Source organism: Rhodnius prolixus, unplaced genomic scaffold (genome assembly GCF_049639745.1).
Source record: "Rhodnius prolixus isolate KJV_2025 unplaced genomic scaffold, Rpr scaffold_10, whole genome shotgun sequence".
NCBI classification, from domain to species: domain Eukaryota; kingdom Metazoa; phylum Arthropoda; class Insecta; order Hemiptera; family Reduviidae; genus Rhodnius; species Rhodnius prolixus.
The window spans coordinates 19,027,779-19,052,983 of NW_027411615.1; the positions used below are offsets into that span (position 1 = coordinate 19,027,779).

Below are 25,205 nucleotides of genomic sequence, written 5' to 3' on the forward strand. Positions count from 1 at the left end.
TCAAAGGGCAGATATATTAACTTTTAAGGAAATGGTTGGCGCTATTTTCCGAGAAAAACGCTAAAAAGAAAAACATAAAAATTTAATACGTTTAAGTGGTTGGCTTTTTATGTCCCAATAGCTTTTAGTCTAATAATGGAACCTAATCTGAATAAAAAGTTGAAGATTTTGGGCGGTTTTTGTTCTTTTTTTATTTACTTTTTGTTAAACCCAATAAAGATAAGGCATTTTTAAAATAGATTAGTTTATTTTTTTAAAGAGTACTGGTTTATCACGCGGAGATCCCAGGTTTCGAATCCAGCAACCTACCATTAGATTGTTCCCCAAGAGTCTTTTACAGCTTACTGTCCGTTGATAGTGTTGTCTGTAAAGACAAAACACTATTAAAATGGTGTTTCGTAGTAGGATATATAATAACAGCTAATAACTACAAAAGGGTTGTTTACTAACTTTACATTGAGAGTGTGATATCAGCACCTTCACGCTCAGGAGGAAGTGGACTATCTAGTTCTTTAAGAAACGTTGAACTACCCGCAGGATTCCAGCCTGACAAAATAATCTCCCAGCTAACATGACCTGCCGAGAAGCAATTGCTTGAGATTAACGGAACCCATAGGGAAACCAATCATATTTTCCCACTCTATAGGCGTCTGCATTCTATGGCCCGAACACTCGATACGGAACAGAGCAACCACGGAGTAAATTTGATTTTTATACCCTCTTATTTAGCATGAGAAGAATTTTACCTCGACAATCCCAGTGTTGCTTGTTAGTCTTACGAAGAATAAAAAGACATTAATTATTTCGCTAAAAAAACATCATCATTTTAATGATCTAATACTGACTTTAAGATTACTGTAATAAAAATAAATAAATAATTACATTGAGAATGGAAAGTTCTTCCCAAATGACGTCATTTCCCGTGATTGGTCACACGCTGGCCAGTGCTCTGCTGGAATGTGTAGAGTTTATGCATACGGGCGTTCCACGTCGACTGAGTCACTTGCAAGGCCTATGACCCTCCGCTAACTTAAGATAGGTAATCGCACATAGTATCTTTAATGACACAATATTATTCCTTCTTTTACATTAAAGTCAATACATTTCGTCCGCCCAGCAAATTCTGCGAGTAATAGTATAATACACTTCAATATTCGGCGAAAGAACAATTAATAATTTCACTGAACAGACCAGGGGCCGCCAGAGAGATCGATATTAAACCCGTGGGGTACGTAATATTTGACTGGGAAAGAAGTTCCTAAAAAATTACACATTTAATGCTGTTGGCTGCACCCGCGTTAAAAACATATTTGTACAATTTTGCTGCAAAGGGCGGAGCTAAATGCTAGCATAACTTATGCTATATTATGGTTTCGTATATGGCTAAACAAAATTTGTTTCAAAACCCAAAACTGGTAAGTTTTCCATCCATCTTGATGAAACTATTTCTGGTACTTTGTCACTTTCTGTGACTTCAGTCTTAAGTCTACAAGTTTTGAAAATAATAATTGCATTAAAATCGTTGCCTGTAAAAATAATAATAATTGCAAGGGAAGGGATTAGCTATGTGGTTAGCATACTGGACTCCCACGCGGAGGTCCCGGGTTTGAATCCAGCTGCTGACCCTTAGATTTTCTCTTCCTAGGAGCTTCTTACAGCTCACTGTCCGGTGATAGACAGTGTTGTCTGTAACGAGAGAACACTGTCCGGAGGCTGGCAGTGCACTGAAAAAAGCTCCGGGCGCCAATAACCTTAGATGTTGACGCGCCTTAAATCATTTAAAAAAAATAATAATTGCAATCGCAAAGCATATCGGCAGACAGTTGATGTTCTAATTTAAACTTGAAATAACTTACTTTCTTCGAACTATTGAGAATAATTTGTCTTAAATCAATTAATTATTTTGCGGTGTTAATTATAGAAGAATATAGTTTAAACATTTTTAATCCAGATTTATATTATAATCATCTCACAAAACGCTACTACTACCTACTGGCAAAAGTCTTTGGCAGACGTTCATCACTGGCTTTAAACAACCAATTAGTTGTATATAACAAGCTATTGAAACTAATATGGACTTATGGACACAAAACGTGCAGTTCAAAGCCAAGCAATCCATCATCTACCGATACCAAAACCTATAATTAAAAATTCGACGTCCTTATAACTAATATACTCTGTATGAAACTAGTCATTCTGATCTAAAAATGTCTTTTATTCAAGATTTTATCTACTTAACTATTTAAGAAATTTAAATCCTGGCCTCGTTCATCCTAATCCTAACTCTTGTCAATGACCACCTCTCATCTTTATTCTTAACAATTGCAACAACTGTCAGCTGATACGGCGATGGCCACGCGATTTACTTGGCAGAGGAGGTTATAATTGACTATTTATTGCAGGTCCCACAAACTGGCGGGAACTCCTCTCATGTCAAACACTCAGCCGATGTACTTCTTGTCTAAGCTATTGAACGCTATTAATTTTGTTAATGTAGTGAATTTTTTGGTCTATTTGGTTCGTCTATTAATTTATTTTAGTGTTTTTTTTATATTTTCTTCATATATAATTTCATCTACATATATTATAGTTGAGCAATTTATAAACCAAGAAAAATAAAATTATTTAATTGAAAAATAATTGATCGTGGAACCGTGCGTTCAAGTTTTGCTCTGGGACCCACAAAATGCTCGGAGCAACATTTCGTTAAGCTGCAGCGGTATCTGTACTCAATACGACATTACTGAGTCTTTGTTAGCGTGCTGCTATTTGTGTGAGAATACGTAAGTGCCACTCATGGAGCGTGTTTAAGGACTTTATAATCTGCATGTGTTATTGCAATTAGTATGAATGTCAATAGCATAGTTCAAAAACCTTAATCTAACAGAAACTTGAAAGGATTGTAAATTCAGAGTGTGTTGAAAAAAAAAAGTGTTCTATTTTTTCTAAACTATTATCAAGAACTTTATTTATTTAGTTAGCGTGGGGTATTTTCTACTTACAAGAGTATTTATTTTCGCTTTGTTGAAACATGTTAACGTTGAAAGATTAGAGTTTTAGTTCTGAACGTTAATAATATAAGGTAACTCTAGCCAAGAGGTGCAAATTTGTGTACAGATTAAGTTATTTGGTTCTTCAGTTTAAGGCTTGAGGTTGGATAGATGCTAATTTGCTAAAATAGATAAAAGCTTGTGTACTGATCGTATGTCAGAATTGTTTCCCATGAATCATTTACATTAAAATACCGGTGTTGTTCTTCATTTTGTAGGCTACATTTCAAAACTGTGCAAAATATAATAATTTGCTAATTAATCAGTAAGAAATAAAAGTATAGTGCTAATGACATGGTGTAAAAAGTATTAAGGAATATTATTTCTTAACATTGTGAAGAATTAAAATTGTCGCAAAAATATGGGCGTTCCACGATATCGCTAACAATGTACATTATTACATGAAAGTGAATTACTGCCCTATCTAGTGGCATTATTTGGTACTAGCTGCAACCATTTTACTTCTGTTTTATAACAGATATCATTTTAACATCTACATCTATCTACATTGTCTAGAAATATCATCCTTAGGAAAACAAATTTTGTTATGTTTTTTTCGGTAGACTAAAGAAATATAGCATATATTTGAGGAAAACTTAGTGTATAAGAGAACGAAATTTCATACCAATCATATGTTGATTACCGAGGGAGCTATAGGGGGTCCAACTCTTCAGCAAACCATGACCCAAAAAAATTTCAACACTCAATATCTTCTCAACTTATGGATCGGTACACTAAAGAAATTTAGCATATAACTGAGGAAAACGTAGTGTATAAGAGAACGAATAATATTAGAATAATGTTAATTTAACTTTGCTATCAATAATTTTGTTTTCTTTGTTTGTTTTCAGGATAAAACTACACCGGAAGTGGAAGTGGATATAGATGAATTGCTAGATATGGATGATGATGCGCAGAGGAGGAATCATTTGCAGGTATAATTCTCTTTCTGTTTTTACTAATTATCTCTACCAATATCTTTCTGAGTTCTGATATGCTTAGTGGCCTTATGCTAAAGTGGTAAAAATTTTTTAGCCTTATAAATCTGAATCTGGAAGTCGCTTATACCTGAAATATTGTCTGAATCATTCAGTACACTCAATTTAGTGTAAAAATGCAATAAATTAGACCTCTGTTAACGAGTTCTAAATCTTATGCTTAACCATTGTAATTGTCCTCGAAATTTGCAGTTTTGTGATGCTCTACATACCGATACAAACGATAGACCTGTATTTAAAAATTATTATAAAAGATAATATCAATATTTTTCTTATTATCTTGTACGAAATGGATTTATGAAGCTTACAATATTTAAAATTAAAAGTAAATAAAAAAGAGGGAATACCTGTTTTTTCAAGCGAGCTTTACATCCAACTACCAATTAGGTATCGTAAACTCAGGCAATCAGCAATATTCTTTATGACAAAGTTTTCATATTAACGTTTAAATAAAAACCAAGGCCTACACCGGGAATCGAACCCACAATACACATTAGCTTTGCAGGTCTTGCTTTTAACATCTCGGCTACCGTGGCTCTTACATTTAAAATTAAAAATGTCTTAATTTAATATGATTAATGACTAGATGTTTATTTTCAAATTACAGGGCGTGCTCTGCGATGCCAAAAAGTCTCCACACGATGTTAAAGTAAGTATGAATACAATGTTTAAGTTGTTTTCAATGAACTCATTAGAGTATAACCTTTCAAGCTGTTATAGATTGAAGATATATTCATATAAATATTTCAGTAGAAAGTGAGAAGTTAGAATTTTTGTTATAAATAAGAGATGCACTAAAATTGTTGGGAGTCAATCTTCTACATGACAAGACTGGATATTAGCCAACATTCTTGCAGCCAAACTGGCGCGATAGTAATTTCTCATTCTTGTAAACATGTCACTACATTACTGCTCCATCAGATGTATTTCCTAGAAAACTTGCAGTATGTTTAAACTTAACTAAATGATTATTTTTATTCTGTAATTTTTTTGTTATTACTTTATTAATTTTTGAAGAAATAATTCGTGTTCATAGGCTTAATTTTTAAACTTCAAAAGAATTTCTTTTTTGATACTTATTTATTTAAAGTTTATTTAGCTTACTAAAATGAGATCACAAGCTTGTGTCTAAAACATTGTCAGCTATAAATCAAGTAGCACAATCAGCTGAACTTCTCTTTAAAATCAACTGGTTTAATGATGCTGTATGAGACTTCATAACTATTTAAGAGCACATTATTTTGATGTTAATTTTATCTGAAGTTTGTTGAATGAAATTGTTAGTACGATTACCAGATTTTTGTCAATTTTTTTTTTGTTTCTTTTTTAAATAAAATTTAAGGGGCCTCAACATCTGAGTTATTGTTGCCCGGAGCTTTTTTACAGTGCACTTACAGCCTCTAGTGTTCTCTCGTTACAGAGAACATTTTCCATCACCGGACAGAGCTCCTAGGAGCAGAAAATCTAAGGGCCAGCAGATGGCTACAAACTCGCGATTTCCTGTATTTCTTGTATAAGCTAACCACTGAGATAATCCTTTCTCTTTGTCGATCTTTATTCATGAACTGACTTACTTACTGATTTCTTAAATTTCTTCTAGTTTTTAAATGTTATTTTGTATAATTAAGACCTCCATTCAACAAAATTCTGTAATGACCCTGATTGTTAACAAACTTCTTCGTACCATTTGAAGGCTTTTCCACAGTCACTTATTAAGTTGAATTATTGAAGTAGAACTTTGAAATGGTTGTCCCTGTCATAGACAGCCAGTACTGAAGGCCAATGAATTAAACTGAACTCATTGATCTCCTGTCGATATCAAGCTTAGGATTTTTTATCTTTTTTTTTTTTTTTAATCAAAGTAAAATCCACAAAATAGAATCGTGTTTTTAAATTTAATAATTGCTGCATAAATTATTCAAAATAAAGAATACTTATCAGAAGAATATTTTATTTTTAAATAAAAAACGGATCAATATCCAATTTACAAAAATAACAATAAAATAACATAAATAATACAAATAGTTCTCAGTCTAAAATTTAGGTTTAATTTATAATTAGGCTTTAGCATTTTATTTTACCTTTTAGAGGTTACTATACAAATGTATAGAATACAAATAGTTCAAAGAAATGGTTGACATCTGGCTTTATTTAGAAAATATTGTATATCAGTGCCAGAGAAATCTAAGTTAAAATGATTGGCCATCCGCATCATACGAAAGATAGGAGAGTAAAAAACGTAATTATGTTTGCAGTACGGTACATTGAACGGAGAAGAATGTCGTGTAGTAAGGGATGAGATATTAAAAGAAATTAGAGAAAGAAGGTAAGGACAGTCTATTTTGGGAATGGAGAAGTTTGCAGAGGAAAGTGAGGTGATAATACATTCTTCTGGTGGCAAATGGAGGAATATTGAGAATGAGCTGTAGATCAGAATGGATAATGGGTTTCTTTAGGGATTTTCAAACGGCAAGCCAAATCACCGAAAGAACTTATTCTGCACCAGCCTCAATAGAAGCCATATGTACCTTGCAAAACGGACTCCAAATTACTGAACCATATTCTAGGTGGGGGTCTTATATAAGGGATTTGTATAATGTGTTACAAGAACGGATCTCAGAGAAATTCCTCGTGTTCCTAAAAATACAAACCCAAGCATTTGCAGAGATTTGCTACTTATCCTTTATTCATGTGCTCCATAAATTATCCGATTTGCAGTTGAACGTGATGCTCAAATCCTTTACTGACGATACCCTAACTAGCAAAGAGCCGTTCAGCGTATAGTCCATAAGACACGGAGGTCACGCTACCTAGTGAAAGTTTTTGCTACCCAAGAAGTATAATTGAATACCGCTAGTTTCAAGTTTCCGTCCATTAAGGACATCAATATAAAGGTGTACGTGAACATATCGGACCCTAAAATTTTGCAAAATAAAGTATAGTTTTTAGTTAGCAAATTTAAAAGAAAAATCGGAGCCATTTTCGAGAAAAAAATAATAATAATACGAATATTCGGTTCTTTGAAGTCTTAATATCGGTTGACGGATTTAGGCCTATGTTCAGTGTCGGACGCGATAAAAACAAAAATTCCGAAACAAAATGCAAATTCAAGATTCTTCTACATTGCTCTTTTTTCTTTTTTCTTTTTGAGAAATCTTTCAATTAGCACCACAAGCGGATGCAATGGTGTCATTCCAGACTTACTTAAAACAAGAATAATATAATTAACAATACATTGTGAGGCATTATACTTATATACGAGTATGTGTACGTTAGTTTACCTCAATGTTAGTAGCGAATGTACCAAAAAAAAAAATAGTACCTTAATTCAATATTTTTGTTTCAGAAATTTGTGGATGATTTATTGGAAAGAACCAAAACGCTGTAATTTCGCAAAAAAAAGGTAAGTAAAACAAACGGACAAGAACACTGTTCGTCCAAAGAACAAAGCAAACTAATTGATTTTCAATACTAAAAATGCGCGCGCAATCCTAGGGCTGACAAGATTTGTGACAAGAAAGTAACCGACAAGTTTTAGTCCAACATTTTTTGACATTCTTGTTTAAGTAATATATATATAATTGTGATTTTGCATAATATTTGTTATAAGAGTATGTGTACAAATCAATCTGGTTTTATATATATTTTTAATTTAATTTAATCGAAAATAGCTTGTCAACTTTTTTTTTTTTTTGCCATGACAAGAATAATTGCCAAGAATTGATACTGTAATAAAAATTAAATTTTACTGATGCCCACTTATAAAATATGTCAGATCATTTTTATGACAGCCATTTTTGTAAGGCCTAATAATTTATATACTGCGTTGAATTCTCCTGCGAAATAAATAGAGAGTAGGTATTAGACTAATTCAAATATGTCAACATTTAAATATAATGAAAAATAAAAAACGAAACAAATAAACGACAATGTACAAATTGCGTCCTATATAAAAAAACAAAAAGAAAAATTGAAAAAGCGTGCAAATGAGAACGATGGCAATCACAATATTTAATATATATATGGCACAGGCTAAGAATTTAGAACATAAAAATATTTCGCTTAACTAGTCTGTGCTTTGGTTAATTTATATTCTGTTTTTTTATCAAAAAAATAAAAAATAAATAAATAAAAAGGTTAACCAATGTACTGGCCAACAACTTCCTAAAACACCAATGAACAACTTTTAATAATTCAGACCAACTGTTACCAAAATCCATCCCTTATAATTCCGGATTCAATATTTTTTGTGTAATAAGTTTGCCTCACTTCTTTCAAGGCTCCCTAACTCTGGTGAAATTAACTGTTTTTACAACAAACGTCTGGAATGGTTTTCTGTTTTCAAAATTGAAATAGCTCTCAAATAACTGCGATTAGCTTTTAGTTCCAAGGAATATCGAGGATAAACGAATAAACTTTATTTTTAAAAAATCATTATATATAATATATTATATTTACCTGGGCCAAAAAAGTCTGTGAACACTAACCTAAATTTTATTACTTTTATTATTATCTTATTAGAAACTTCTTTTATTTTCAAATGAAATATACTATTCGATAGAGAGAAACCAGAGTTTTTCATTTTATATTCAATCTTTTATTTTTGTTCAGCAGGAATATCACAATTAAATGTTTAACAAAACAACACCCCAAACGAATGCAAAAAAAGTCTGTGAACACTTTGCAGAAATAAATCATTGTTACACATTGTACGTGAATTATAAATTTTAAAAACTTGTAGGACCTCCTATGTTCCTAATCACTTCCAACAAGCGAGCTTTCATCGATCCTAATAATTTTGTGGTCGTCAATGTTGGAATTTTATCCCACTCTTCTAAAATAGCGTTTTTTAGTTGTTCACGGTTTCTTATTCCTCGTTTATTTATTTCGCGGCAGATTTCATCCCACAAATGTTCTATTGGGTTAAGGTCTGGCATTTGTGGAGGGGTGTTTAGGCGCCAGAGTGTATTATTTAAAAGCCATTCCCGAGTTTTTGGTGCGGTATGTTTCGGGTCATTGTCTTGTTGGAAGACAAACGTTCCCTCCAACCCTAATTTTTTTGAATTTTCTTTTAAATTGCGTCTTAATATATCCACATACACATATTGGTCCATCATACCATTAATTAGATCTAACTTGCCCACTCCTTTAGCACTCATGCACCCCACACCAGAATGTTGCCTCCCCCATGCTTAAAAGTAGGCTTCATATTTTTCATTTTCATAGCTTCATTTCTTTTTTGCCACACTTTTTGTCGTCAATCAGACCCACATACATTGAATTTCGACTCATCTGAAAAGATTACGGTTTCCCAGAAACTAGAAGGCTTAGAAACATATTCTTTCGCGAAATCCAATCGGCGGTTACTATTTATTTTATTGATTAAAGGTTTTTTCCTCGGGACTCGACCGCAATAATCGTATTCATGTAATTTATTTCTAATTGTATGTGGTGTTACGCTTACACATAACCACTTGATAATTCTTGACTGATTTTTTGAGCGCTTGTCCTGGGTTCTTCTCGAACAGACTTCAGAATTTGCCGTTTATGAAAGGAATTAAGTTTTGGTGGCCGTCCACTGCGTGGCCTACTAATCACATTTCCGTACTTTTTAATTATATTATGCACCGTTGAAGGGTTTTTTTGAACTATCTTCCCTATTTCTCGAATACTTTTTCTTTCATTTCGCAACGTCACAATAAGTTCTCGAATTGGTCTGGGAAATTCCATATTAGTGGTTAAATATGTACTAATTAGATTATTTATTCACAAAACTGACTGTAGTGGTTTCTACAATACAATAGAGAACTTTGAAACTTTATTCAATCGTTTTTCAGTTTGTTATCTTAATGTTTTTACATATTTATACAGCTGTTCACAGACTTTTTTTGCATTCGTTTGGGGTGTTGTTTTGTTAAACATTTAATTGTGATATTCCTGCTGAACAAAAATAAAAGATTGAATATAAAATGAAAACTCTGGTTTCTCTCTATCGAATAGTATATCTCATTTGAAAATAAAAGAAGTTTCTAATAAGATAATAATAAAAGTAATAAAATTTAGGTTAGTGTTCACAGACTTTTTTGGCCCAGTTTATATAAATTCGAATGGCCTACCATCAGAAATAGCAAGTCATTGAAGTATTATGGTGGACTAGTATCAGTTCTTATTTACATTATAATCAGCTGGCACTTTTGCAAATATAATTCAAACCCAAATGTTTATGTGGTCCTCTTCTTGGCCTCAAGAATTATTTAAAAAAAACGTCTTGTTCAATCTGATCGATTAGAGGCGAGGCGCGTAAAACTAACATGTAATGTAAACATTGCTACTGGATTCGATTCCCGGTCTAGGCCTTGCATTTTATTTAAAGGTTAATAAAAGAAATTTACTGCAAATTAGTTTTGTTATTTGCCTCCGTTTACAACTAATTAGGTAGTTGGACTTAAAGCCCGCCTTTAAAAAAAAAATAGGCATTACTTATTTAATTTGCTTGAAAAAATAAAACAACCAAGTAGCTGGCCTTTTTGATTAGAATAATTTGTGTTAAATAATTTCACCACGTGTAATTGAGCCTTTAGTAAATGTATCAGTTAATCTCTTAATAGAGTAATGTACATTTTCTAGATTAATAATATTTAAAGATTTTTAATAATAAAAACATTTTTTTATTAAAATAAGCATGGTTGTGATTTGTGCTTAATTGATATTTTCACTTTGTATTTTTTATTATAACATTATGTTGATAATTTGAGTAATTTTATATAACTGTTATTTTTTATTCTTGCCTTATCTATCGTTTCTCAATGAAATTGGGAAAATTATTTAACATTGTTTTCACTTTAGCAAGTGATTTCATATTCAGGTTGTTAATGTATTTTATACTTTAATAATAAATCCAGTTTAACGAGTAAAATTAAATAAAACAATTGAAAATTTTTATTGTGATTTAATCCTTAAATATTTTTTACCGCAAGTTACCAATGAAACCTTTTTCATTGATTTAAAATTGCGAAATGCATAATTTTTATATTATGATGGTTTCGTTTTTTTTAAGGATTTTTTTTATTTAAATGGATCTTCAGTTTCTAAAAAATTTTTGTTGAACTGAGCAATTGAATCTTAATTAGAAAAAAAAACTGCATTGGTAATCAAATGTTCTTATTAATTATTGAATTATATTAATAATGATCGCTCTAAATGTAATAAATCTTTATGAATGAAGTACTAGATAATGGATAAATGGACTTGCCCAACATTTTTACGAATGATATAATTTGTAAATGATTTCTTTGTACTTGTGTGTGTGTGTCCTAGTTTATAAGAACAAAAAAAAAACAAAAAAAAAAACAGTTATACGCTAGATTTTTAACTTTTTTGTATCATTTGGAACAATGTTATTATTAGAAAAGTACGATTTATTATTATTTGAAACAATTAAAAGGGTTCTAAATAAGCTTAAATATGTTAAGCATTCATTCATCTAATGTTAGGTAACCTGTCTTTAATTTCATTTTTTCTTTGTTACCTTGTGCAAAAAGTAAAAACTTGAATTTGAGATTGGTTTTATGTAAATGTGCATATTATTAAGTTATATAATGGAGCTTTGTAAACAACCGTTTACCCTACAAATGGATCTCTGCTTTTAAAACATAATTAAAACTAACAGTTTTGTAGAAATTTATTAAAAAAGATTTCCAGCTCTATTCTGAATGATCTTTAGATAGTGTGACAAAAAAACGTTTGATACTTTTGTCTGATTCATTTGCTACAAATCTTAAATAAATCCATCCTAGTGGTGACCGCTCACAGTTGTTAATTCTGTGTTCAGCTATTTTCCAATGGAGGTACATATTTAAACAGCCCTTGATTTAAAGATGGGAAAATTAATTTAATTTGTGTACTATTATTCGCTTGCAGGCATGCAACTTCCATCCGGTCTTCATGGTAAAAAGCAGCTTTAAAAACAACTTAATTATCCAGTTCCCTGTAAACCCGTTTTTAAATGTTCTTAAATTGAAAGAGCTTAGACAAGTGAGAAAAAAATCATTGTCCCAAGTCACTGTTCCAAGGTTGAGAGAGAAATAAGATCATCTTACACTTTTTCATAGTGGAATTGAATATTCTCATAACTTTTTAGATGTAAAGCTCACTTATAAATCTACAGGAGCCTGAAAAATCCAGAAAACTGGAAATCTGTTTGAATTACATCCATTATTGCTCAATGCTAACCATTAAGCATTGCTGGAGAAATAACATTACAAAAAATAAGCTGCGATGATTCAATTCAATCGAAAAAGAAAATTTTAGCACGTGTTTATTCTGCAAAATTTTTGCTGTGAAAAACGTATTATATCAAGAAAGGCAACAACTTTTATTACCGATAAAAGTCTCAATTAAGGTTAATACTTTCAAGCTTCATTCAGTAGTTATTCTTAGATTTAAAATTTTATTGGTCTTTTTCGTCACACTATCTGCCAATTAATCAGGAATATTTTTACTAAAATAATTGACACGATTTAATATAAAATAAAATTAAAAAAAACACCTTCCCTCGACTGTTTTCATCATCCCCGAACTTCATATCTTCCGAGCATTTCCTCGAGAGCACCTTTAGTTTTAGTTATTAAATTCATTGATAAGAAATAATTACTTACCATGACTACTTTACACCCGATCACCAAAAAGAAGTGAGATTTTATTGTCACTCTTTTTATTCACTATTTTATTGCTTTCAGGATTTATTTTTTCTTTATTCTAATGTAACCCCTACAAAAAAACTGCCCTATAGTAAATACACAGTTTTATATTAATTATAAGTGACCTAATTATGATTAAAATGTAAACTCTGCGAATGTGGGGGTCATCTCTGATCTATATTTGATTATTATTCGATTATGAATATATCATCGAAAATTTTAATTTTTTTTATTTTTAACAAACTGTAAATACAACTTTTTTTATATTTTTTCATTAATGTCAGGTAATATTATATTAAATTAGATAGGGATTATATTATTATAATTGCACTACAATGATAACATTGTGCGTATATTCGTATTTTAATGGAAAACATTGATTATTAATTTATTTTGTATTATTTTTTTTTTAATTATCAAGTTTTCCGTGTTTTCGTTTTTCTTCAAAGAAACAGAAGGAGATGCACAACGTTATGTATTTTTTTTAAAGCATTAATTGTGTGAAAATTTAACTTAAAGTAAGTAAGAGATTAAACTAGAAGAAAAAAAAAAAAAAATTAAAAAAGCACTTAATATAATACTATTTCATAATTTAAAAACTTATTTGCCTGTAAATATGATTAGGTTAATCAGGTAATAAGCTTCCAATCTGAAATTCTCTCTCCCGTTTTAATGTAGTGCTTAATAGAAAAAATATGAATAAATAGTAGCATTGATAATGAGATTAATTGTAAGATGAATTTGAAGCCCAACTTACTTTTAAATAAAAACCGTAAAATAAGCTTATGTATTTTTATTATATTAAATCATTTTCTTTCATTTTGATATCCCATAAGTATATTAAATTTAAGGATGGAAATTCAACACAGAAACGAGCTTTTGAGGCAGTGTGGGGGCTCAAGCAGACTTTGAGGCGAAGAACCCTCGTAAGATTTTCTTCTTCGTGATCTTCAAGATGCAAAAAATCATCATGATTATCTTCATGCAAAAAAAGTAGTTGCAATTATTTTGAGAAAATTGCTATAAATTAAGAAAGCCGTGTGTAAATAGCTAACTTCCGAAATCTATGTTTATCTTTGATAATTTTTCTAACATCTTCAAAATTCATAGAATTTTATTTCTTCTTTATCTTAGATTCTAAGATAAAGAAGATTTCTTAGATTCTAAGACTTAGAACGATACAAGTACTTATAACTTATGATAAGTACTTATATACTTATAAAGTGCTTAGAAGAGGCGTACAAAGTGTGACAAAAAAATGAATCACCTCGCCAGTTACTATTTCTAATTTAGCTTAAACATCATAATATGCACAGTTATGAATCAGAATTTTATAAAATATTTTAAATCAGGGGTAGGCAACCCGCGGCTCTTTTATCCAAATTGTGTGGCTCGTCAGCCTGCCCCAAAATAAATTGTATATTTCAATTTTATTGAAACAAATGAAAATTTCATTTATTAAAGTAAAGATATTTTTTCAAAAAGAATTTTAAATGTGATAGGTTTGAAATTGAATAGAATTATATTAAAATACAGTACGTAATATATAGGACTGCCGCCATTTTCATTCAAATACAGGTTTAGTTATTATTTATTTGTTTATTTACTTTGCAATATATGAAAATAAATATATAAAACATTTAAATGTTAGTGAATATCATAAAATCATAATTTGCGAATTCAAATGATCTTCAGAGTTTGTTTACACTAACAACCTTGCGGCTCTTGGTAAGATTTATTAAAATTATTTAAGGAGAAATGGCTCTCTACTTGAAAGATGTTGCCGACCCCTGTTTTAAATCGTTCACAATGCGAAAACTTGAACAAATGAGAAAGGATTTCGATTAAAATCTTCTGTGACACCTAATAAAAATCATTTAATTCCAAATCTTGGGTATTTTTGGTTTTCATTTGTCCCTAAAAAAAAGTGCCCCCACTTAAAAGAACAGAATGAAAAATATAATAGATAGAAGAGGAAATATTTTAACCTGCGCCAGGGAACCTCGAGATAATTCTGGTGAACTTGATTTGAAATTTGGAACGACTGCAAAACATCCGACAGCCATTAGAGAATAAAAGAAGGAATTAGAAATGATTACTCCACAATATTTAGATTATATGATTTGGCTCAGGAAAATCAAAATAATCACCACTCAAATTACAAACAATTGTTATAATTTAAGTAAAAAATTAAAATAATATTAACTTAAATTTGTTGATTAAAAGTACAAATATCTTTAAAAATATAAAAATAATAAATACTATTTTTTTTTGTCACTCTGTTTTTGGTCTTTTCCTAAATCCAGAAATTGTATATTTTTTGATTCTTCTGTATTTTTTGGTTCTAGATCTTCATCGCTCTTCACCTTCTTTGGCTTTTTGCTGAGATAAGCTTTCTTATAAAAATCCCAGAATAATGCCAACATGAAAACATCTTGAGGTATAAATAGTGCGAGTAAAAATTTGGGGAAGTTGCAGTGATTATTAAGTAGGGCAATAGATCCGTGCGCTATCGTTATGACAAATTGAATCTGAAAATGACAAATTGCTCATTTGATATTTGAACAAAACATATTAAAATTATATAACCTAATCAATTTCCATTAGCTAAGCAAGTAATTATTTGATTATAAATAAAAATTTTATTTCAAATTATGTTTTATGCTCCACAAAAATTAGGTAAAAGGTGTAAAAATTATCATTAAGGCGATTAAATGATTAATTTATTAACTTATTATTAAGGTGTTAAAAAATAAATTTTCTCTAATTGCCAAATGTTTCGACACGGATGTATGACCATATAAATGGCTCCAATATAGTATAGAGTTGTAACTACAACACAATGTAAGGTTGTAAGAACAATACAACTGTGGAAAGCAGCGCAATATCGTACCAGATTCGCACAGTCAGGAAAGTAGCAAAACGTAAAATAGTTAATTTTACCATGTCCATCATTGTAATAGTATCTCACTATCTATATTTTCAAAGAAGAGGCGAGTATCAAAAGCTAATATTTTCAAGCTGAAGAGGCTAACTTAAAAAAGATATTAGATGTTCCTGGCAAAATTAGGAGTGTAAAAAAATTCTTTTCATCTTCAGTCTGGGAGCTAACTTTTAATTGATTAAACACTTATGGTGCCAATTTCTTTAGTGCTAAGTCAAGAACTTGAAAAAGATAAATTTATTTAATTGGTGAATTAAGGTTTTGGATTTAAAAGAGTTTTCGCAAAATTTATAATTCATTCATTGAAAGCATAAAAATTTGAATTTATCTACTAAATTTGAATAAAATAAACCTAAGATAAATACTTTACCAATTGTATTTCAGTGATATGTCTTTTCCAGGTCAAATTCTTCTTAAATTCAGGATTGATTGTCGTTATAAAATAATAAAAATACATAATTACATGTACAAAAGAATTTACAGTGCCGAAAAATACGCAATGACCACCTAAAAACAAAATTTTTAGGAAACAAAAATTTCAATAATTAAAACTACACTACAAGGAAAAAAAAACGGGTTTTTACCAGCTACATATCTAACAGCCATCCAAGTGGCAAATACCATACATGTATGATGATACACGTGAAGGAAAGAGATCTGTTCTTGTTTTTTCCGCAGAACCATGAATACCTACAACATTTTTTTTTTTTTCATTCATTCACCAATTTTATTCAAAACTAGGAGAAGCTTATAAAAACTCACCGTGTCTAACAAATCCAATATTTTAGTAAACATAAACAACCAGCTCATTTTTGCCACCTGGAAAACAAAATAGATCCTTTATAATTGAACAAAGTTTAAATTTTAAACAAAACAAAAAAATCTATAAAACAACTAGTATAACTAGTATTTTGTGCCAAAAAATTTAAATTAATGTGATCACTAATTATGTTAATTTTTTTTAGATTTGACATAAACAATGTTAAAAAAATTATTTATTTTATTTCACTTAGAGAGGTAATGTAACCACTAATTTCCTTACATAATTAATAATTGTAATAATTGGACAAATAAATAGTTATGTGAGTGTTCATACGATTTTTTTAATTAAGCTTTTTCCAAAACCAGTACAAGACTTGCTTTTGGCTAGAGAACCGGACAAAAGGCATACGTTGAGTAGCCTGCTTTCCTAAAATTTAGTTGTATATTAGTTTTGAAAAGTACATAAAAACGAATTTACCATAAATAATAATAATAATATTCAAAGTAATATGATTAGTTTCATTGGTTGTAAAACTCAGTGCAGTAAAATTGTCAACATCCTAAAGTTATTGAATATTTTTTGATAACAGCTTGATGGTCGTTTTTCCTGTAACTGTTGTTATTATCAATAAATATTTAATGATGTGAATTTTTTTTACAAGACAATACATCAATGTATGTAGAGTGAGGTTGCAATATGGCCCGCTAAATTACTTCTCAATTATTTTCCCTGTCTGTTACTTGAGTTATTTTTATCCAATTGTTTTATATGGTAATATAAAGATATTTATATTAACATTTACTAATTTTCTTCCCGTAATTAATACTTTGCACAACATTTTGTACTAGTTTCTATCCAAATTTACTTAAAGCTTACCTAAACGAGGAATTTTTCATTCGTAGACGGCAGTACATGATTCCAGAAAGTTCAAACGATATTCCGCATATCATACTATACACCATAGTTTATAGGTAAATCGTGAACCGCGCTATTGAGATTGTCAGAAAGAAAGAATTCATAATGTTAAATCTTTTTTAAAGAGGGAGTTGTTGGTTTAAAGAAAGCTGCTTGAAAATAAGGCGCATCATTTCGACGAAACCAACGCTGTCAAGTTGTTCTCAGCAGAACACTAAGAAAAAAAACTATAATTTCGGTTTTTTAAATATTGCAGATAAAAGTAATCTTCATTTATACGATAAGTAAGTTCAGAGCTTCATAGAAAATTTTAAGACATTAACAAGAAAATTAGTTCTCAACCACTCAGCCATTAAAGTCCATTCCCCTTTCATAAAGTTTTTTTATCTGTTTGTTAATTTAGTTAGATATGTAATAGTAGTAAATTGTACAACAAGTACATAAGATAAACTGCTTTAATAAAGATTGATCGAAAATTTCTTGTCTTACAAGTAGCCACATTGATGGAAACTCTCAACAATTGGAGAGAATGGACACATTACAGTCAAAATTGTCCATCACCGAAGAGTGAGCTGTTAGTACTATGACTCCTACGAAAAGAAAATCTGAGGTAGTAAGCTGGAATCGAACACTGCTAGTTCAAATCTTTTGTATTTATTTTGCCAAAGTTAATTAAAGACAGAGAATAAATATAAGATTGAATACGTTTAAATATCTTTAATTGAAGAATATAACCTCAGAAGTTTATTGCTTTAAAATAAATTTATATTTAGAGATGAAGCTATTTTAAATTTTGAAAATTTTAGACACTAGATCTTCCCAAGTAAACCGATGGTTAAAAACAAAACAAAAAAAATTGCAAAAATTGTATCCTTTTACCCGAGTTGTTAGCAAAAATATAAATTACAAAAAAATCAAGTGGAATTTTTTTTCGATAAAAACGAGCAAAATGAAAAACCTTTCAGAAAATCAAGTTTTATGTGAAAGTTTTGTTTCTATTTAAATATTGAATCCAGAAATCACCCTTTAACACGTTAAATGCAGTTTGCATTCACAACGAGACGATTTTTTTTTTTCATATTTTATTACTTCTGTGAGAAAGAGAGTTAGACATGTAATTTTTCTCTGCAAATATTCCAGTAACACCTCAAACACCCAAACTCGTATTGTATAGTCAGTTTTATGTTTCATGAATAATTATAATCTTATGTTATTTATTTCTTTTATTTGTGGTAAAATGATTGTATTGATATTTTATTTTTAATCATTATCATTATTATCTTTTAATAAAGTTTGCTTTCTTTCATTCTTTTTTTAGTTTTATAATTTTAAAACGTTCATCGAAGTGAAAGTTTATCCTTGTGCATTGTGGACATCCGAATGCAGATCCTATAATAACGATTCATTTGCATCATAACAACTCCTTCAAGAGAGTCAGTAAACTGTGTTAAAATCTATAGATTTAGTTAAGATATATTTTTTCTTAGTTCACTAATTTCAACAAATTTACATTTTCCGTGGTATATACATATATCGTTCACAAGGACATTCAACTTACCTGACCTTGGTGAACGACGTAAGACAGAGAACGACAAAGGTATTCAATATTTATGGCACAATTAACATGTTAAAGGAAAGTATGACACCCATTTCTCCTCTTGAACTGCCTAAATTTCCTGAGAAAATATCACTAAAATTTATAGATCCGCCCGTAGAAATTATAACAAGAAAATCCAAGAAACTATTTTTGATAAATTCTTGAAAAATGTGTGCTATTTATGGGCTATAATTGCAGAATTTTTAGGATGAATATCCTAACAAGCCATGAACGTAAGTTGTAATAATCGAAGTTCTATTAAAAGATTCCTGCAGCTACTGCCGATACCTACTTTCTACACTTTCTATATTAAAAATTAGTTCTTTTCTTCTTAAATTATGTATTAGTATGTAGATAAATCAAGATAAATAAATAATATTTTTTAGATAAAATAATATTTACCCAAATTGCTAACGGGTCGTATGAATAATCCACTTCTTCACAAACCCAACTATATCTTCCATTGAACCAAACAAGTCTTAAGGCCTGCACACACAAAAATGATCAGAATTTATTTTAGCCGGATCCTCAGTATTTCAAACATCGTCCCAGTTGGCATTCTGTCTTCATTTTCTGCATCCTTACCCTAGAGCCAAACCAGATAACGCTTAGTACCTGGTTAACTGCAAAAATGACAACTGTAACCGTGGTTCCTTATAAGTATCGGGTCTTACTGATAGCTGAATATAATAGATAAATGTTTACTGCAAATTAGGAGGGTTATAATTTGGGGGATATTTGAACTGCTGTTTGTAGAGTCTCGCATATAACTACTTTTCTTCCCTCGTTTATAAACTTATTTAATTATGTAATTGGGCTGAAAAAAATTAGCAAATAATTTACTTGTCTTTGTCTTCCTGGTGAACTTCTTATAAAAACCATAAATGCAACTTAATCTTCTTAACCTTAGATAGCAACGGTGCATGGTATAAGCATTAATGAAAATAAAAAGACTGGCTTATGTGAATTTCTCTAAAACGAGGGATCCAATCAAAAAAAGAATGGCATATAAATAGGAGGTAAGAAGAGTTAACTCGAGTCTTTTTGAATTACGATTTCAAGTGGAAAGGCAGAAATAAATTGTAGTACGCTAACAGGTGAATCGGGGAAAACTGGGAAAGAATTTAAAAGAATTTTTATTTTAATGGAAACTGGTAGGTGGTAATTATAAGTTTATTTATACTATTAAATCTGGAATTAATAATCAGTAATTAACTAATTTAAAACAGTATTTATATTTATAGCTTACCTCTTCAAAGAAATAACCATTAAAGAGAACTTGTAAAACATTATACATAGCCATTGGCAGTCGTACGTCGAAAGGTTTACGATTTTTCATCCAATATGGACCAATTTTTAAAACAAATAGATTGTATGAAGCAAGAAGTAATACTAATAGCAAAGGACTGTCAATTAGTGGCCAAGGCTTCGTTCTGGGATCTGCAAAAAACATCAATATTTTAAATAAATATTAAAGATTAAACAATGAATGCATAATTTATACTTAAAAAAATCATAATATCTAATATAAGTAATGTTTTGTTATATATGTGTATATATTCACCAACTAGTATACTTCAAATTCATTATTGTAAACTCTAAATTATTATCGCCTCTCTAAAACTTCAGCCAATACTCTGACAGAGAGCAGAATTCAGATTACCAACGATATCTGTCTAATGATATCTTCACCTTTTTATGTTGGCTTAGTTGTTTCATTAAAACTCACAATATACATCATGCAGTCGCCTCTCTTATCTATTTTACGGGGCGGAAGATTGGCGATGAATCATAAATGACAGTATCATTTAAATTATTACAAAAATTAGATGGCCAATATTTTCGCGTACTTCTTCCATGAGCATGAATTATAACTCAAGAGGTGAAATTTTAAAAGAAAATGTATTCCACTTGTTTATTGGATGTCCTTTTTATTTTAGTTTCAGAAAAAGGTGTCAGGCAATCATTCTTTTATATCGCCAAATGTTCTATGATAACAAAAACTGTATTCTACTTTTTGCCTGAATGTTTATTTTTTATGAGAAATCCAACGTTAAAACTGTATTTTCTATTATTTTAATTATTAATTCTAAATCTATTTTGTTAATAACTTACTAGTAAGTATTGTACTACTTGCTAAGCCCAGGACGAAGAGTCCTCAATGTCAAATAAATAAATTATTATTATCTAACAATTCAGTAGGAAGGCGCCATGGTAGCCGAGTGGTTAGAGGCGAGACCTGCAAAGCTTAATATGTATTGTGGTACTGGGTTCGATTCCCGGTTTTAGGCCTTGGATTGTTTTAATGGTTATAAAAGAAATTTACTGTATGTTTGCTAGTCGCCTCCGTCCACGACACCTAATTGATAGTTGGACGTAAAGCCCATCTGAAAAAATAGGCAATTACTTTACTTTAAATTCAGTAGGAGAAAGACAAGTTAGGGATTTATAGGACATGTATCTTTTGGAAGCACTTTGGTAAAATTAAACGGTACCTACCAGCAGCCATGCTTAAAATTTAATCTGAAATTTTGCAATACATGGTTGATCACAATTGGTAAATAAAATTTTATGTCCTAAAAAAAAAGACATTTACCATGTGGATTTAAAAACCGAGAAAAATCATAAAATTTATCAGTCCATTGAACGTAAAGAAATGTCATAGAACCGTTCAATTGTGTGCCCACAATAAACATAAAGCAGGGTCAGCAGCAGGGCCTTCACTTCCTCTTCAACATCCTGTTCCTCAAAATTCATTGTCATTCTACAATAATTCGGTAATAGGTAGTTGATAAAAGTTTGTAGAGATTTAAAGGTTTCACGAGCGTAAAACAATTAGTTGATTAAAAAAAGAACATTTTTAACTAAAAAATGAAAAATGCAATAGGGCTTTAAATTTATAAAAAGTTATAGATTATATCTATTTGCATTATTTTTAAAATGGCTAGCATGTTTACTTGTTTTCAATATAACTAAAAAACAAAATTGGACCTAACATTCAGTTCTTTAAATTAAGCAATATAAAAAATAAAAAATGGACAAATATGCTTGCCTAGTGCAAAGTTATTATTACTATTATTATTTAATTTTAGGATAAGTTGTTTACCTTAAAAATCAAATAATTTTGCAGATTAAATTAAATATCATCCTCAACCGTATTGAATAATTAGTTTTAATTTTAAATATTTAGTTTGTACTATTTTAGTATTCGAAAATTCAATATTATTTCCAACTTCTTTTTGCTTTTTGAAGAACGATTTTGCTTTTAAAGAAACTAGTTAATTTTTATCTTCTCTATAGAAGTTCTTTTTTTCTGATTTGTAAGGTTAGAGAAGCAAATATGACTTCTCCTTCTTTGGAAAAGAAACGAATTTTAATCAAGCTCTTATCCAAAATAATATTTCGTTGCTAACTCACGTTTTACAGCTTTTGTGGTATTTAACAATAACTGCATTGACTTGAGAGTCCAAGTAAATTAATTAGGTGGAAGATCAAAAAGTAGATGACGCCATGGATACTAGAGCCAACGATTTTTTGAAGTGCTTCTTTGATAGCCCGAAAATAACTTTGCGGATTGAGGACTTGATGATCCCTTCAATGTTAATTTGTGCTTCTGTCACCACCTTTCTAGTAGTATAAAAAAGAGGCACGCCTATGTAACCCCTCGCTTAACTTCTCCCCACTCAAAAACTCAGTTCACTCTCTACAGCTTTTAAAAGGATTTTAAAAGGATAAAGAAAAAAAAAGTCAAAGTAAGCTCAAACTCGATACTTCATTTGGATCTTTTTCTGTAAATATATATATTATACTCTGTTTAAGATTCTCAAAAATAACTCCATTTTCTTTAAAGTTCGTTTTATTAGTTCAATTAGGGTCATCACTGCCGTTTGTAACATTTTCCTGTAAAATTGATTTCTCGTTACCAACTGCAGTCATCAACTATCCTCTAACATAACCATTCTGAAAAATTCACTATTCTGCATCTATAAAAGATCTAAGGACATTAATAGCAAGGCAAGAAATCAAGTTTGTAAAAAACGTGTTTCATGTTTTCCGTGTTTTTGTTTTTTTTGGAGATGTCTGGAAAAGTCTAAGAACGCTTTTCTCAGCATTTTATTACTAATTTCCCTGTCATAAACCTATAGGTTTTTATTTCAAACATTTTTCTGAAGAAAATTGTTTCTACTATTCTGAGATGTGTCAGTTTTGATTAAGGAATGGAATTTGAAAAGAGAAGAAGACTTTATTGCATGACAGATCCATTCATTAATCTTAGAAACTACTCAGTGTTATCCCCACTAACTACTTTTAAGTGAAATACTACCAGATCCAAGAAAATTCGTACATTTACATCACTGCTTGAATTGCATGAGGAAGTTATCTAAAAGATTCTTCAGTTTTATCCTGAAGATATTTCAATATTAAATTGAAGACGCTAATGATCATACGAATGTCGATGCGCAGAAAAAAAAAATATCAAATTGAATGTTGGTAAAATATTCATTAATATACATAATTCGCAAAACTTTAACATTTTTCGGTAAATTGAGATTTTTTATTATTATTACTTTACATATTCTTGAATAACTATTTTTTGAGAACAGTATTAAAAAATTGTTTTTAACAAAAAAAAAGCTGTGACAATGAAAATAAAATTTTGCCAATTTTGAAAAAAATGTTTTGTTTCTGCAACAGATTCGATCATATGGGCAAATTTTAGCCTTTGAAAGTAATCTTTAGTTCATGATGGAAATCAGATCTAAAAGCAATAAACTTGCTTTCTAGCTGTTTTGGCTAATTTTACTTATTTCTTATTGCGTAGGAAGCCCATGGTCAAGTGGATCCAGAGGGGTTCATATACCCAACCTTAAATTAACAATATAGATGTGGAATAACTAGTTTAATAATAGATAACATTGACAACTAGAAAATACATTTAAGAGTGTATGGTTAAATTATTGGCCTATATAGTCTTTTATATATATATATTTACTATTCTAAGTTTATTTTGAATTTTCATTTGCACTTCTTAATTTTGATAATTGAGGTTCAATCGATCCAGTTGATGGTCGTTGTCCGAGCACATGCCTTTATTTTGATTTGATGTAAAAAACCATTCCTATTTATTTTTCTTTCTTTTCTTTTTATGCATTTTATTTATAAATTTGCGTGTTTTTTACTTTTGTAAATATTGGCCAAAATAAACACTTCTAAAATCTAAAAACAAAGAGAAAATCTCTCCAAAAAAAGAGATATTTCTAGTTGATCGATTTAGGCCAAAACCGTATCCTAATTTTCGTATCCCTTGTCGAAGACCTTAACTAAAAATTCCAATAGAACTTTCCAAGTTTAAGTGATGCTGACCACACAAAGCTATTTTTTTTTTTTAATTTATTTTTAACATCCTCGTTACTTAGTGTTACAACTACGTGCAAATCAAATCTGAAAAATTTACAAGGGCGCAACATTCGTATATAGTTACATATTTAAAAAAAAAACTTCAATTTATACTAAAAATCACTAGAAGGGTTGAATGAAGGTCTTCATAAGTCGGTTGATTTAAAATACTAAAGAACTGAATACCAAGATGCCCACTTTATTATTCAACAGGTGGTCGAGAAGACATATATTTCTGGTGAAAACTGAATATTAAAAATTTGAATATTTTCGTACTTCGCTTACCTAGTATTGTTAAATATCAAGAAAATTTTCATTTAACAACTATTTTATTGATTTTTGGTATTAAATAGATATCTCACCTGCTCTTTCATAGTAGTGCCCAATTCCAGCAATAAATTGTACCAGAAGCGAAGCCATCGTCTTGATGAAGGCAATCCAACAACAAAATATCCTCGCCGAAGGCTCACAATAAAATCCCTCGGATTGATAATGCCAAGAACAGTTTTACCAGTCTTCTCCCCTCCATAAAAAATTTATTGTCTTGTATTTATTATCGATGAGGATAACTTACAAAAATGATTCTCACGATTCCTATTGTTTAACACTGATCAACTTTTGTCTAGTCACTTTGTAGAGCAAAGTAAACTTTTCTCGTCTACTTACACTTGTTTACATTCACTCCTTACTTTTTTGATAAATTTTAGAAAATGAGAAGTCAAAAAAATAAATAAATAACAATTTAATGAGGTCTCTTCTCTTAAATATGAATAACATATCGCTGAAGCTGAATTGTACTACATTCTTAATGAAAAAACAAAAATGCACTTTAGCTCAAACTT

General features: G+C 30.1%; 2 protein-coding genes across 4 annotated transcripts in view; one reads left to right on the plus strand and one right to left on the minus strand.

The window, feature by feature from the left end:
• Positions 1–13,529, plus strand: part of LOC141456729 (protein phosphatase 1 regulatory subunit 14C) — a 271,924-nt gene extending 258,395 nt beyond the window's left edge. For all 3 annotated transcript variants that reach the window (XM_074132981.1, XM_074132978.1, XM_074132980.1), the window contains 3 exons: positions 3,902–3,985; positions 4,656–4,697; positions 7,395–13,529. In XM_074132981.1, the coding sequence (XP_073989082.1) occupies positions 3,902–3,985; positions 4,656–4,697; positions 7,395–7,436 (168 nt within the window). In that variant the 3' untranslated portion in view covers positions 7,437–13,529. The remainder of the gene's footprint in view (positions 1–3,901; positions 3,986–4,655; positions 4,698–7,394) is intronic.
• A 1,408-nt stretch (positions 13,530–14,937) lies between these two features.
• Positions 14,938–24,973, minus strand: LOC141456727 (very long chain fatty acid elongase AAEL008004-like). Its single transcript, XM_074132976.1, has 7 exons — positions 24,726–24,973; positions 20,216–20,406; positions 19,369–19,452; positions 16,454–16,510; positions 16,276–16,381; positions 16,062–16,198; positions 14,938–15,278 (listed from the first exon to the last, which is right to left on the minus strand). Exons 1-7 carry the CDS (start codon positions 24,781–24,783, stop codon positions 15,009–15,011), a joined length of 903 nt encoding a protein of 300 aa, XP_073989077.1. The 5' UTR covers positions 24,784–24,973; the 3' UTR covers positions 14,938–15,008.
• Between the last annotated feature and the right edge of the window lie 232 nt (positions 24,974–25,205).

Bases quoted from the DNA above. Each gene is read 5' to 3' on its own strand.
- LOC141456727 (XM_074132976.1), bottom strand. From the start codon at position 24,783: ATGGCTTCGCTTCTGGTACAATTTATTGCTGGAATTGGGCACTACTAT. The intron at 16,382-16,453 runs GTGAGTTTTTAT...AAAATGTTGTAG, and splicing joins TATTGGATTTGTTAGACACG to GTATTCATGGTTCTGCGGAA. The intron at 16,199-16,275 runs GTAAAAACCCGT...TTTTGTTTTTAG, and splicing joins GGCTGTTAGATATGTAGCTG to GTGGTCATTGCGTATTTTTC.